We start from the raw sequence: 15789 nt of genomic DNA on the forward strand, positions 1-15789 counted from the left end.
GATGTAAATGTGCTGAACAGGACATCTTGTGTCTCCGCTTATCTGCTCACCTTTCCTAATTTCAGTCAAATAAATAACAATTCACAATGCAACAAAAAATTATACAACTAAACAATTTTTCCTGCATATTCATTGTTGATTTTTTATTTCATGTCTTGATTGTTCCACACACTTGTACCATGTCATTGCATGATGCAGAGAGACACACAGGACGACATCATCTCATACACATTGTTCAAGCCGAACATGAGCTGGATTCTGAAGCCGCCATCGGGTGGCATCATTCACCAATGTACATTGTCCTCGTTCAAGGACGGCTTGGCAATGGAATCACAATGGAATAGAAACTGTGCAAAGTTTTCTATTTTTGCTTATACTGTGCTTGGGTACAATTTTAAAGTACTTTTACTTGATTAATATGCCTTTGATGTATTCATTCAAACAGAGAATATAACAGTAATAATTTGCAGCTGGACACACATACACATTATCTGTGCAATCAACGATGTTTCAGAGAGAGAAAACACTTGTACAAATGGTTAGTATGGGCTATAGGTGTAGGTAACTAACTGTTTTAAATGTTGTCTATTAAAGCATTTAATGTGTGTGTTTACATTAAGACAGCCAGCTGAGCATTATCTATTTAGATTTTTTTTTTTTTTTATAGCATTATTATGAATTGATTATATGACTTGCACATCACTGTGCAGGCAGGTAACCTTTGATCTTGTCAAACAGTGCAGTGGGATCCTGTAGGAAAGCTGGAAGGTCGTTCCTGTTGACGTAGGCAGCCGAGCCCACAGCAGCTGCTGCCAGAATCAGAGGCCACTTCAACGATCTCTGGGGTTTGGCATCATCACAGGGCCTGGTCTGCATGGGTTGAGCCACTCTCTCCCACTGAGTGAAGATGGCCTGACGGGCTCCAGCCCACTTCCCTGGTCCTCGGAGGCGGTACTGGTACGGCGTGCAGGGGCCGAGCATCACATTCAGTCCCAGCCTGGGATCGGTCAGCAGCAGCCTCAGCAAGCTGGGTCGAACTCCCACCAGCTCTGCTATCTCATCCATGTAGGTGATGTAGTCAACCTGGATGGTGTGTCTCTGACTGGAGACATATCTGAAAAAGAGAGCATGTTGTGCAATACAAGATTTGGTGGCTTTTTAGATCCGAAATAGACAAACGTGAAGTTAAGAAAATCCACAATCCTACCTTTTCGCCATTGTCTCCTGCTTGTACTGGACATCTTTTAGCATGGAAGCCACTGAGGGAAGCTTGATGCAGCCTGTTCATAATGAGAGCTATGGTGAGTGAATTCTCATATTTAATGTATTTCTGTCAAGGAAGTTAATAAGAGTACCTTCTTTTTTTCTTCTTTTTTTTTAAAGAGTATACCTTTAAAGACACGTGTGGCCCACCTGGCCTGCATCTCAGAGATGGGCATAATGGCTCCCAGTGGCTGCACTAGACCGATGATAGCCAGCGTGGGGCGGTCCAACTCAGGAGGAAACACAAACTTGTACAGAGAGGCTTTGTTCTCGGACACTGAGACCACTTGTGAGGCCAGGAATGGAAAGGAAAACCTGTAACCTGTGGCAAACACCTGCAAGACAGTTGGACTCCTCTCAGTCACACACTACAGGCCAACGATACTGCTGTGCTGCGGTGTGTGTGTGTGTGTGTGTGTGTGTGTGGGTGAACACACACTTTAAATATTTAAACCTACCACCAGGTCGACATCTTCAACAACACTTCCATCATCAAACTCCACACTGGACCCCTGAAACCTGCGGATGTTGGGTTTCACCTGAACCGTTCCAGATAGGATGCGGTTGGGAAGCTCATCGTTCACTGTGGGATGTTGGCTGAACAACCTGAGATTCATATTCACACTGATAAGTCATACTGCAGCACATAGTACGGAAGTATTTCACTGAGCTATACGCTGTTGCTGCCATACCTGTGCTTTGGCTTCACGTTGTACAGACTGTGATCAAATCTTTGGCTGAGTGTTTTCTCTCCCATGCTGCACTTTAATCCAAAGGGAAGGATTTGGCGCACAAAATTAGTCATCCTTGTGTTGAGCATATCGCTGGGAAGACCGTTAACTGAAACTCGATTCAAGATCCAGGCTCCCCTCCGAGTGCTTAGATACAACTGTAAATATAAGATGCATGAAGTAAATCATCATGCCAGCACTGTGTCAAAGGGAAGACATCAAAGTCTGACAGTGTGTGTGTGTGTGTCTGACGATCCACAACGGCCCGACCTGCTTGGTGACTCTGCTCAGCTCCACCGCGATGTCTCCTCCAGAGTTTCCAATTCCAACCACTACCACCTTTTTGTTCCTCCACTGTTCGGGAGTCTTGTAGTCTCGGCTGTGGAAGAACTTTCCCTTGAAAGTGTCGATTCCTTAGATTTGTCACAATCAGATCAAATGCATTACATGTCTTTTCATTGGTAGACTTTCTTTTTGTCCAAAGTCTTTTAATAAATTAATAAACGCCTCTGTGCTTCGGCTGCAAGAAGGTTTTTTTTTTATCTATCGGTATCGGGTGAATTAAATAAAGAAATATGTAAATCTAATCCTGTGGTCTAGTTTCAAACATATTATATGAAACACTTTTAAAATTTAAATTCAACAACACCAGAAACCTAAAATAGATTGTTTCAGACACTATGTAAATAGTCACATTGGACAACTTCTCCTTCAGCGATAGTAAGAAGAAAACGCACTTACTTAGATTTGTTTAAAATAGTGAATATTTCAGACCTCTAACTTATTCATAATGAAACTATAGGAGTTAAGAGTGGACAGTCACTGTTTGGGTAACAAAACATTTACATTTCTAAGCAAAGGGGTTACAAGTGGCTTCATTTCAAGGGGTCACATGATAAAACAGCAGGAAGTGGACAGGTTTACCCCGTAAATGGTACCTGGGAAGTCGTGCAGCGGCAGGTTGGGGTGGCAGTGATGTCCGATACAGATCATCACAGCGTCAAAGATGTGTTTCTCCTTTTCGCCGTCCGTGTTCTCCGTCTCAACGTCCCACTGGCCCGAACGAGAGAAATCTGATCTCTGCTTCACCTGCAAGACTTTGGTCTGAACGACAGAGAGGCACAAACGGATACATTGGCTGATAACAGCACAAAGAGCGAACACAGACTTTTACGTTAGGCGAGTATGAGCTTTTTAACCGTTTTTTTTTGTGTTGCACTCAACGATATTTTACATTTGAGGCCACGGTGAGAATGTTGCATGCTTTCAGGTACGGAGAAATCAAACTCTAGAAAGGCAGAGAGTGAAACATCCTCACGTTGAAGCGTATGTGCTTGATGAGCTGGAAGTGGCCGGCGAAAATCCGAAAGTAGTCCATGATGAGGGAGTTGTGCATGTAGTTGGGGAAGTGTGCAGGGATGGGAAAGTCACTGAAACACATCATCTCCTTGGAGGTGTTGATGATGACAGAGTGGTAGATGCTGGCCCTGTCTGACTCTGGATTCTCCTGCAATAGAGTCCCCAGACCAATGACCATCCTAACTTGTTAAACATACTGTGGAATTATGAGATCCTGCACGTAGTGAGACCCACCTTGAACCTCCACAGACCACCGAAGTCATTGCTGCTTTCGAAGCAGACGGGCTCCAGCCCCTCATCCAGACAGCACTTGATGCAGGCCAGACCTGAGCTACCGCCTCCAATCACCGCCACACGACGAGTCATACTTCAGCTCTGTGAAGGATTTAAACCAGACTGACAAATGTTTCACCTGTAAACGATAAGATGCGTTCATGGAGCTGCACACAACTGGAAGCGGACCAAGGGGTTTCCCCACTTTTGTTTCCTACTTAAGCGGGTTGATTAGGATTCAATTCAATTCATTTGCATAGCCCAGAATCACAAATTTGCCTCAGAGGGTTTTACAATCTGTACAACTGACAACATCCTCTGTCCTTGGACACTGGCATCAGACAAGGACGATGCAGCGCTGCACAGAGTTTATCCACAACTCTTGTACCTAGTTGGGCTATTACAGCTTCCAGTATCATAAAACCCACAATACACTACACATATGGAAACGCATAAAAATACAAATCACACATTAATGACTATAGCTGTCTGAAAAATGCAAATAAGAAGGTTCATTTTGTTCTATTAGGGAGATCCTATCTGCCCTCTTGTTCTATAAATGTTGGATATGTGCCACAAACCTCAGACTTTACCAAAATCAAAGTTCAACACGAGTTAATATGTAGCCATAGGCAGATTGCAAATGCTGCATTCACATGAAATCAGTCAGACGATGCACCATATGATGGAATAAAATACATTAAATAAAATGATTTATTCTAGTAATGCGTGTAGCCATGCAATGCAGCTTTTTCCTAATAGTCAATACAATATGGCTTTATCGCCATGAAAGTTTCCAAAAACAACACAACATTGACAAACAATCCCGATTCAACGTCGCAATTTTCCTCTGAGGGAGGGAGTTACGCAACATGCGTAAATCCAGTCGCGTTAGACGGCAATACAAGTTAAATCGCTACAATACTACACATCTGGACGGCAATTTGTACCGTTACGTTCTCATTCTTAATCCTCTAATTGTAGTCGTGCACTAACGTGATACCCGGAAATGCATCATTTATTTTCAAATTATCAGCAAAACTAACGAACTAAACGTTGTTGTTTAGTGTGACTCTGAACTCTGCAAGGGCGTAACAACAACACGTTTAACGTGAGCGTTTCGACCGCATTTCGGTTTTACCACGACTCTAAACATAAATGCGCTCAAAAAGTTACGATCTGTTTCTGCACTAACTTTGTTTTACCTGTTTGTGATCGTTAGAAGGACGTATCTGCTCGTGCTGTACGCAGTCTCTGCGGTGGGCGGAAGTGAGATTGAGGGGATGGTACACACATTTGTAGGATCTTAAAGTGACCCTTGAGCCGCTGGCAGCAGCGTTTGGGTCCTTAAACTGGTGCAAAGGGAAAATAACTCACTTATGCTCCATTTTACAGTCAGGTCGATATCATGATGCATCAGAGTAGATGGACGGATAGACAGACAGAAGGATAGATGGATGGATGGATGGATAGACAGACAGAGACAGGGAGATAGATAAATAGATACATATATATATAAATGGGGAGATAAGGGAAAAGGACGAATTTCTGCTCGATTTACACCGAAAGATCAGAACAAGAAAACTCAACCGAGAAGTTCACCAAAAAAAAGGCAACACAGTTTCAATCACATTGACTGATCGGAGGAGATAGTCACAGACAGAGGATATGCCAGAGATGAAGTGAAGGACATGTGTCCACTTGTTGAACCCTTTTTCGAAAGGATGACAGTGGAACAGCAAGGTTCACTGAAACAAGGTGCAGCTCATGATGCCATAAAGGTTATGTTGTCGCAGCTTTTGGACCTGATAGCAGTAGAGTCCAAATCCATCTCGGAGGCTGTTTGGGGCTCAGATGTAATCGTGTCTGAGGAGCGTGTCCTGTCCAGTCTGGGCGACACGCTCCCTCGGACATTTGATCAGATGTTGAAGGTTATTTAGGTGAAATGCAACATTCATCTTGAAGGAAAATAAATCGTCTGTGGTGTCTCTTCTTTTCCTTCAACATGAGTGCAATAGAGTTACCTCCGGATCCACCGGCCTCTGTAGGGTTAATCAATAAAAGCATTGAAATGTATCTGTCTAATAATTTACTTATACTTTTACTTCTGTGAAGTATGGAAGCCCATTCCTGACAGCAAAATAAAATAAAAAATCCACCCAAAAAAATAAATAAATATCTACCCAAAAAATAAATAATAAATATATCCACCCAGAAAAAAAAAAAAGATTAGTTTTTTTTTTGTAGCCGGAAAAAAGTAAAAAAGAAAAAAGATTATGATGTTTTTTTTTTTGTGCTAGCAAAAGAGATTAGAAGTGCGCATGCGCTTCAGTGACGATCTCCTCACAGGTCCCTTCATCCCCTCGCCAGTCTTTCCATGAAAACGACATGCAATTCTACATATTAATACTTATAATGATATATAACATCTAACATTTACAAAAGTCACCAGTAATAGTTACCTTGTGTAGAATTGCATGTCGTATTTTTTCTGGCAAAAAACAAGAAAAAAAACAAAACATAATTGTTATTTATTTTTTTTACTTTTTTTTTTTTCTGGGTGGATATATATATATATATAATTTTTTTTGGGTGGATTTCATTTTATTTTTTTTACTTTTTTTTTTTCTGGGTGGATATATATATATATAATTTTTTTGGGTGGATTTCATTTTATTTTATTTTATTTTTTTCGGGTGGATTTTTTATTTTATTTTGCTGGCGGGAATGGGCTTCCACAGTGAAGCCTTCAGAGTACACACCTGTCATATCACTGGATATTGTTCATATTTTATTAATTTGAGTTTAGCCTAGAAACAATGTAATGGCTCACTAAATACACAGGGTGGCGCTGTTGGTTTTCTATTAGCTTGACATTTAAACTGTGCAGCAATTAACTCAACAACAGGAGACGTTGCTGTTTAACAGTTACTTTGGCTTCTACAAACAAGTCAAATGATTGATTGTTAGACTGTAAAACAGCGAGTGGGCCCACAGGCTCAGGGGGCAAACAGGTTAGGGGGCCCTGGGCATGAGCCTCTGTTTGAAGTTACTGCAAACTTTTCTTTTGGTTGGGAAGTCACAAAGAGACACAAAACTACGGGAGACGGGAAACGACCAAAAAAAAAAAAAAGACTAAAACGAAAAGCAAAACGATGACAAAAAGATTAAAACAAACGTTTATGGCATTTACAAGTTTTGTTGTAGCAAGATAATCTTCACCAATAAACATCTTTTAGGATTTTTGAAGCCTGAATGCAATTTGCAGAAGTTAGGAGCAAACGGACTAATCTCTCTTGCTTGAGAAGCGCTCTTTAGATACTCTATGTTTACACAGGAACGTAGTACTGGCTAAAGAAATGCTAAAATATCCATCGCAGAGTATTCAAGTAACTTCAGAGTAAGTTTGTCCAGCTAACCTCTGTGTTTGTTTGTTTCAAGCAGCTGGCTAAACACACTCTTTATTCAAAGATTATGGAGACCAGAACAATCGGGGCAGAGCCACTGAGAAAAGAAATGTCCAACAATGACATCTGACATCATCAAACCCTGTAAAGAGAGGGCCTCAAATAAAAAGTTCAAACAAGAGAAATGACTGTACAGACTTAGCCAAAACGAGCACGTTTATTTTTGAAGACTTTATTTCTTATTCAAATTGTTAAATTAGTCTAAAAACTTGAGAAAGAGAATGTGCTGCAGTCTGTAGGCTACGCCGTCTGTTTCCATCATTAATGTTAACAATCACTCCGTCTTACTGAGGAGATCTGAAGAATGCCAGAGGAGAGAAGGAGGAGGACAGAGTGTGTTTCTTGTAGCAGAAGCAGCACAGCAGCGCTGCACCTGAAACAATCACAAAGACGCTCCGTCTAGAAGAGGGTCTGGTCTCTGGTTCTGGTACCACTCTGGTCCTGAAAGGCTGATGCACCCGCTCCCACTGAGTGAGAATGGCCTGGCGGGCTCCGGCCCACTGGCCCGGTCCAGTCAGACGATACTGGTAAGGAGTACAGGGACCCAGCAAAACCTGCAGAGCCAGTCTGGGGTCCGTCAGCAAGAGCCACAGTATATTCGGTCGAACCCCCACCCGCTCTGCCAGAGAGTCCAGGTAAGGGATGTGGTTCACCTGGAGGGGGTTACGCCCTGAGCAGGCATATCTAACACAGGTAAACAAACAAAAACGAAACGTTATAAACGGCAATTCTTATATGGGACTTTTTAAAATAAAGCAAACAAAAAAAATTAATTAAAATTAAATTAAAGTTAGTGTGTAAGATTTGGCGCCATCTAGCGGTGAGGTTGCAGGTAGTTTAACTTTTCTCTGTGTGCCAAGCGTGCAGGAGAACTATGATGGCCCGTGTGAAAAGTGAATCGGATTATTTGTGATCATCTCCACATTTTAATTTGGATACAACTCACACATATTTCCTACCTCTGATGAATAGCTACTGTGTCTTTTTCAATTTCCTTCATCATGGTCTCTTCTGATGGGAGGGTCGCTAAGCCTGCATGAAAAAAATGATCAGTCACACACAAATTATTTTAACAGTGAGCTTAACGCTGATGTTCTATTTGGGGTCCTGGAGACCCCGGGCCCTCTTTAACAGGTCAACAAACATACTTAAAGTTACTACAAGGAACTTTCATTTTGTGGGGATCTTTGCGGGCCCCTGTGGACAAAAGCGGCAGTGTTTCCACGAGCATCACCACCTTGTGTTTTAAAGATGCAGCTGCCAGACTCCCTTTTGAAAAAACCTCACATTTTCCTGCAGGAAAGTCTGCAAGTCTGCCCCGCTGGAGTCTAAGCTGAAGGTGTTTTGGGTGAACTTGCATGCCATAAATCATTTCGTCTGATGAGTATTTAGGTCATATAGAGGCATTAGTATCACATTGAGTGTGTTTCAGTTAAAAGTTCTTTGTAGGTTCTTAATCATTGTTTTATCAGTTTAACACTGTGCTTTACCTTTAAACACTCTTGTGGCCCAGCGGGCCTGCATCTCAACCAGAGGGTTGATCGCCCCGAAGCTCTGGATGAAGCCCACCACCGCCAGAGTCGGCTTAGTTAGTGCAGGAGGGAACACGAGCTTGTAGAGACGCAGCTTGTCACCACATTTAGCCTGCAGAGCTGAAGGCAGGAAGGGGAAGCTGTAGTTGTACCCTGTGGCAAACACCACTACGTCCACCTGTGTGACACACACACACACACACACACACACACACACACACACACACACACACACACACTAGAGATTAGATCAGCATTTAATTTCTTTGTGATTATTTTATTTTTTATAACCAGACCGTAATTCACAAGTACTGTGTGCAGAAAACAAAAAGGGAGGAGAGTCCAAAAAATGGACATCACAGTTCTGAATGTAATTATATATTTACATTGAATGTACATTAAAGTCTAAGAATTGTACAAATACACACCTTGTCTATGATGCTCCCATCCACTAGGACCGCCCTGGATCCACAGAACTCCTTCACATTTGGTTTCACCTGAACCCGACCCGAGATGATCCGAGCTGGCAGGTCGTCATTCACAAGAGGGATCTGTGCGAAAAAACTGACAAAAGGGCAGCAGAGCTGTGTGAGGGAACTTCAGTACATGAGAAGTCTCAGAGGCACGAACACACACACTCAGTGTGTAGACGTACATACACTGTCACCAAGGAAGTAAAGAGTGAATTTGTTCTCTTTGGTGTTTGAACCCTTTGCACCCGTCTTCCAGCACTATTATCAGGCCAAACGTTTAACCGTTACACAATAGATATGTGAAGAGACTTTTATACGTGGTGCTTGTGTGCACCGACTATAAAATGGATACATAAGACAAATGAAAATTACATTTTTGTTCAAGTTACATTGTGGTCAGACTTCATATTTGGACACTTCCAAGCTCTCATCTGATGCCACCTGCAGGCCAAACTTTAACTTTAGATCCAGCAGGTCAATCACGTCGTACACTCCGCCAATACTTTCACATTATGGGATGTAGTGAACATTACTGTGTGAAGCACTGCTAGATAGGAATTTGGACTTTTGATATACAAAAAAATAATTGCTCGACTGAGTGCGATTGTTACCTATGTTTTGGTTTCAGACCGTACAGTCTGTGGTCAAATGCTTCCTTCAGCTTCTTCTCCGCCATCCTGTTGATCCACGAGGGGAAGAGCTTCTGCATCATCACATCCACTCGAGAACTCCCAACCAGGTCAGCCGGGAGCCCCCACCGTCCCAAGCGGCTGATGACCCACGCTCCGCTCCTGGTACTGAGGAACACCTGCAGGGACAGGTCAGAAGGTAGAGGCTTCAGATTCATGTGCTCAGCTTTTAGATTCATTTTAACCGCAAAGTACAGCCACATGCAGAGGCTATTTAATATGGAACAGCAATGTTAGATCTGAAAAAGACACAAAACTGTACCTTCTCAGCAACTCTACTGATATCCACAGCGATGTCGCCTCCAGAGTTCCCAATCCCGATCACCACCACCCTTTTCCCTTGCAGACCCTCAGCGTTGCGATAATCCCAGCTGTGGAAGTATCTCCCTTCGAAGCTCTCAATACCTGATATGGAATAAGAATAGAAAAAACCCATATATTCATAGCCGTATGTACCCCATTAAGAGCAGTGAGTGTGTGGAGCTGCAGCAGCTGCAGGGTGTATGGTGACTCCTGGTACCTGGGAAGTCTCTGAGAGGCAGGTGAGGTTGGGTGAAGAGTCCGCTGCAAACCATCACTGCATCAAAAACAGCAGTCTCCCTCTGACCGTCTCTCCGCTCTGTCTCCACCTCCCACCGGCCTGTCGCTGCAAAATCGGCGGTCTGCCTCACACTGACCACAGACGTCTGACACACACACACACACACACACACACACACACACACACACACACACACACACACACACACACACACACACACACACACACACACACACACACACACACACACACACACACACACTGTTGAATATTCTGCATTGATATCAGTATTTATCTGTTACATTCATGGGTACCACTTTAATTTAAGTCCCCCATATTTAGCACTTTAAGCAGTATACAAACATTTAATAAATGGTTTATAACACTTTGTATTCATGCACAGCTTTTGGGACATTTTCAGATTTTATTATTGTACAATGTTTGTCAGTAATTATATGTTTCTGATGGAGACATTTTTCATATAATTAATATATGTGTGTGTATTACTATAGCTTCTTTTATTATCTGTTATCAACCTCCACTTATGGGTGCCCACAGCACATCTGCTTACAGCTACAATATAGTCTGTTATAAACCATTTATTCAATGTTTATGTAGTGCCTATGAAGCTAAAAATATGGGGCTTAAAGATTAACTTCACATTTTTCAATCTGGACCCTATTTTCCCATATTTTTGTGTCCAAGTGACTAATGTGGACAACATTAGGTCGTTTCCATCATGTTGTCTGACACTTATGATAACAATCAGAGCCTATCAGTGGCAAAAACAAGCACTTTACATGACACATGACAAAAATTGTCGTCCTTATTAGTCACTTAGACACAAAAACATGAGAAAATGGCTAAAAACACTGAACTTGGCATTTAAAGTAAAGTGTTACATTTAGGTGACATTACCCTTAAAAGCTCAAAACTCAGGCTGTAATAATGCATTCAAATATTTAAAAAAGAGGTACTGCGCTCATTGTTTTCCTTCCTTCAGGAGCATGTCAAGGTTTATTCCAGTGGTTACATTTTTCCCAATAATAATAATAATAACCAATAAAAAGTCTAAATTCATCGGTAGTCCTCATGAGTCAAAGGATTAATGTGGTTACTGTTGTTAGCGACCGGTTGGGGCAGGCCTATATGTTTAATTCCATACAGAAAACAATCCTAAAGGTGACTGACCTTGAAGTGTATGTGCTGCAGCAGTCTGAAGGCCTGAGCGTAGAGGCGAAGGTACAGCAGCACCTCAGAGTGGTGCATGTTGTTGGGGAGCTCAGCTGGAGCAGGGAAGTCGCTGAGAGACATCATCTCTTTGGAGCTGTTGATGACCACCGACTGATAGATGTTGGCACGTCCAGGCTCTGGCTCATCCTGCAAGGGGACAATATAAACTTGACTTAAACTTTAAAAGCTTAAACTTTATTACAATGGTCATATATACACAGGTGCATACAAGAAATATGACTTCTGCATTTAACCTATTTCAGGTTAACAACTTGAGGTTCAGTGTCTCGCTTAAGGACACTTTGACAAGCGGACAGGAGGAACCGCGGGATCCAACCGCCAATTAATTCAACTGTCACAATAAATATATGACAATACTGTCATTCCCACATGTTTCCCCCATGGCATGCTCCAAACTTTAAAGAGCTTTTAAAACGTAAGGTGAAAGGATTGCATTGTTTCTTGTGGACATTTATAGCATATACAAATATAACAATAATCAGCAACTGGCAAAGTAAGGATATTGTTTGTTATAGTATGTTCAAAGAATGACTTCTGTCGGGCTAAGGAGGAGTCCTGCAGAAGTGGAGACAGGATCCTGTACAACCAGGCCAGAAATACACTGACGAGGGAGATCAGGTTAGCTGAGAAGAGCTACGATGAAAAGCTGGAAGAAAAGACTTCAGCCAACAACCCCTCGTCAGTTTGGAGAGGCCTGGAAGTACTCACGAACTACAGGAGACCACCCCCCCCACTGAGGACAATCACCAACTGGCTGACGACCTGAATGTCTTCTACTGCAGGTTTGATAAGCCTCTCACACCCTCCACCTGCCCCATCATCATCAAACAACCACCTACACCCCCTGCCTCCTTCTCACCTCTCCCACGACCTCCCACCGACACTGAGCATCTGCGAAGAGGATGTGAGTCGGCTCCTCCACAGAGAGAAGATCAAGATGGCACCGGGCCCAGACGGTGTGTCACCCTCGTGCCTGAAAGGCTGATCAGCTGGCCCTCATCCTCATCTTCACGCAGATCTTCAACCGATCACTGGAGCTGTGTGAAGTCCCCTCTTGCTTCAAACGCTCCACGATCATCCCGGTTCCCAAGAAATCCTCCATCACAGGATTAAACGACTACAGGCCCGTCGCCCTGACGTCTGTGGTCATGAAATCCTTTGAGAAACTGGTGTTGACCCATCTGAAGGACATCACAGGGCCCCTGCTGGACCCCCTGCAGTTTGCCTACCGAGCAAACAGGTCGGTGGATGATGCAGTCAACATGGGACTGCACTATATAGATAGATAGATAGATAGATAGATAGATAGATACTTTATTCATCCCCAGGGGGAAATATGCTGCAACACCTCGACTCCCCAGGGTCATACGCAAGGGTTCTGTTTGACTTCAGCTCTGCGTTCAACACCATCATCCCAGCAATACTCCAACCCAAACTCTCCCAGCTCACTCAGCCTCCACCTGTCAGTGGATCACAAACTTCCTGACAGACAGGACGCAGCAGGTGAGGCTAGGAAAAACCACATCCAGCCCCCGGACTCCCTCTACACCAACGACTGCACCTCAGAGGTCCCAACTGTTAGACTCCTGAAGTTCGCAGACGACACAACGGGTCATCGGCCTCATGAGGGACGGTGATGAGTCTGCGTACAGACGGGAGGTTGAACAGCTGGTCCTCTGGTGTGGTCAGAACAACCTGGAGCTGAACAAGCTCAAAACTGTGGAGATGACCGTGGACTTCAGGAGGAGCCCCCCAACACAAATGGACAAAGTAAAATAAATACCTAAATGTGTAATTTTGATGTTTTCTTTCCACAAAAAAAAACATGTGATGGAAGCAAAGTCGCCCAAAATCTAAAAATCGACCAGTTGCATGAAAAAAGTTTTTGTCTGCAGTGTCTCACCCTAATTTAATTTCCATATTTCAATTAAAAAAACAAAACATATGTTTTGTTTGAATGCTGCTTCAGTGCTGCTACTTGTAATCATTGAAATGATCATAAATCAAAATGACTGTTATTTACCGTATTGTGTAATACCGTATAAGCAAACCAATCTACCAAAGACAAAGTTTTAGCTGTTGAAAATGTCATTAAAGGGTCAAACTCCCGAATACATCGTGAGTCCTCTCAGTAACTGGGAATGAAAGCTCTGGTGTTTTTTTTCTTTTAGCATATAGGAGGCAAATAAATTGCCTCCAACATCATGAGCTCCACAGAGGTTTTATCTTTTATTTACCGTCAGATTTGTGTGTATATTCATACACTAAAAGTCAAAAGAGTGTGACTTCAGTGCACGGTATAAAAATGGTATATGAATGAAAGCATTGCCGCTCACCTTAAATCTCCAAAGACCTCCAATTTCATGGCTGCTCTCAAAGCAGGTGGGCTCCAGACCTTCGTCCAAACAGGCCTTGATGCTGGTCAGACCACAAACCCCAGCGCCGATCACTGCCACCTTCTGAACCATGCTGGAGAGGAACAACTCCGATGTGTTAAAGAGGTTGGAGACAGAAGAAACGTGTGTGTTGCTTTGCAGTGTGATGCGAAGCAGCTTTATGTTGAGTGTCTTTCACACCCCATTGGGTTTTAATTTGCATGTAAATGATGACTTTTCAAGTTGCTTGAGTCAATCAAGGACAGTGGGATTGATTAGAGTATGAGACAGAGGAGTACTAAACAAGATTAAAGCGTCATCTTCTTTTAAAAGAACAATGGCTCGATCAATCTTTTGTTTTTCTGCCCAGATAAAAATGTGTAGTGTAAATTTAATCCACCGTTTTCAGAGGAAGATTTACAGAGATCTAACAAATACCAGAAGTTCATGTCAATCATTGCAGGAACATCATTGACGTTATTACTCCCTCCTGTGATTTGTCTGCTAAGAAGATAAAACAGAGAAAAGAACGAAATGTCTGCTGGGAAACAGAAGTGCTCTCATGTTGCGAGAGCTATCAAGAATCAAGTTAGAAAGAGTTGTTCAGGAGGTGTGATGACCTCTGCCCTTCCCTGCCGATCTGTATAATCCCTGGCTGATACTAACAGAGTCTATGGCCCAATCCCAATCTCCACACTCGTGGACTTTGAGGCGCGCTCCAGCAAAGTCCGTGAGGGTTTAGGGCTGTCCCACTGTCAAATCATCGAGTGTTTGAGGGCTCTCTCGCAGACATTTTGAGCCCTTTATGAACCCTTTCATTTGAGCCAGCATTAGACGCAGACTTTGCCCAAGGGAATTACCCACAATTCATTGCAATATGACGACAAACACGGGGTAACCAGCGGACGCATTGAGATGTAAAAAAAAGGTAAACAAAGAGGACGGCACAAGTGTGTTCAGCCAGAAACATTAAGGATTAAAGATGGAACAAAAACTAATGAAAAAAACTAATGAAATCAGAGGATATTTATTTGTTTATTCATCAAATACTTAATTTGTTCATTGAAGCTGTTTTGACAAAAACAAGTGAAGACTTTAATTGGAATTACTCCTCATCTTGTGAGGAAAGAGCCTGGAGGACGTTCAAATCACGGAGTAAAATGTGTAAAATAAATACACACAATTGTACGTCATATTTGTTGACGTTGCAGTAAAGTGCTGTCTCATGCGTATTTTTCCCATTTCAAGGCCTCACAGTCTTTCACACACATTTAACAAGTGATGTCAGTAAGTCCTTGATGGTTCAGGGTTTGAGGCCTGAGGGGGGGCATTGGGATTGGTCCTCTATTTCCTTCACTGCAGGAACCTCTTTGGTTCTTTTCTTTACTTTGTTTACATGCACTCTCCCACTAAATCCACCATCATGCACACCGTACACGTCTATTTATAACTGACCTCTACTCTCCATGTGCTTTTTGTGCCTTTATTTGTTATGTTGCGTTTTTTCTCTTCAACAATTGACTATTGGTTATTTTCCCTCAGTATCTCAGGCTTCTGGGGAGGCTAGACCGGTTTTAGCAAACCCGGTGCCTGTATTTCGACACCAGAGGTACTCTCCCACAATAGCAACTGTCGCCTCTCACCCCCTAGGTTCCTTACTGTAGACAGTCTATCGGTTTACCAATGTTGGGTAAGGATTTCAAGGAGCATTTTTAGTTTTTAGAACAACTCACGCTGAAAGTGAACTGTAGGTTCACTTTGTGGGATTTAGGCAGACGTCTTAACTACCAGGACACTGGACCGCAGAACCTGTGGGTGGATTTACCCCACTG

At 42.7% G+C, this 15789-nt stretch overlaps 1 protein-coding gene across 1 annotated transcript; it reads right to left on the reverse strand.

The window, feature by feature from the left end:
- Nucleotides 1-125: 125 nt before the first annotated feature.
- Nucleotides 126-14050, reverse strand: LOC306694810 (uncharacterized protein; the record flags this gene model as incomplete). The annotated part of the gene is made up of 18 exons (XM_079157838.1): nt 126-1114; nt 1208-1280; nt 1391-1598; nt 1722-1869; nt 1956-2152; nt 2265-2407; nt 2933-3098; nt 3313-3501; nt 3588-3720; nt 7382-7777; nt 8053-8125; nt 8584-8803; nt 9054-9189; nt 9710-9906; nt 10050-10192; nt 10308-10473; nt 11520-11708; nt 13919-14050. 18 exons carry the CDS (start codon nt 14048-14050, stop codon nt 700-702), a joined length of 3324 nt encoding a protein of 1107 aa, XP_079013964.1. The 3' UTR covers nt 126-699.
- Between the last annotated feature and the right edge of the window lie 1739 nt (nt 14051-15789).

The sequence above is a fragment of the Pholis gunnellus genome (genome assembly GCF_910591455.1).
Source record: "Pholis gunnellus genome assembly, chromosome: 4".
Lineage (NCBI taxonomy): Eukaryota > Metazoa > Chordata > Actinopteri > Perciformes > Pholidae > Pholis > Pholis gunnellus.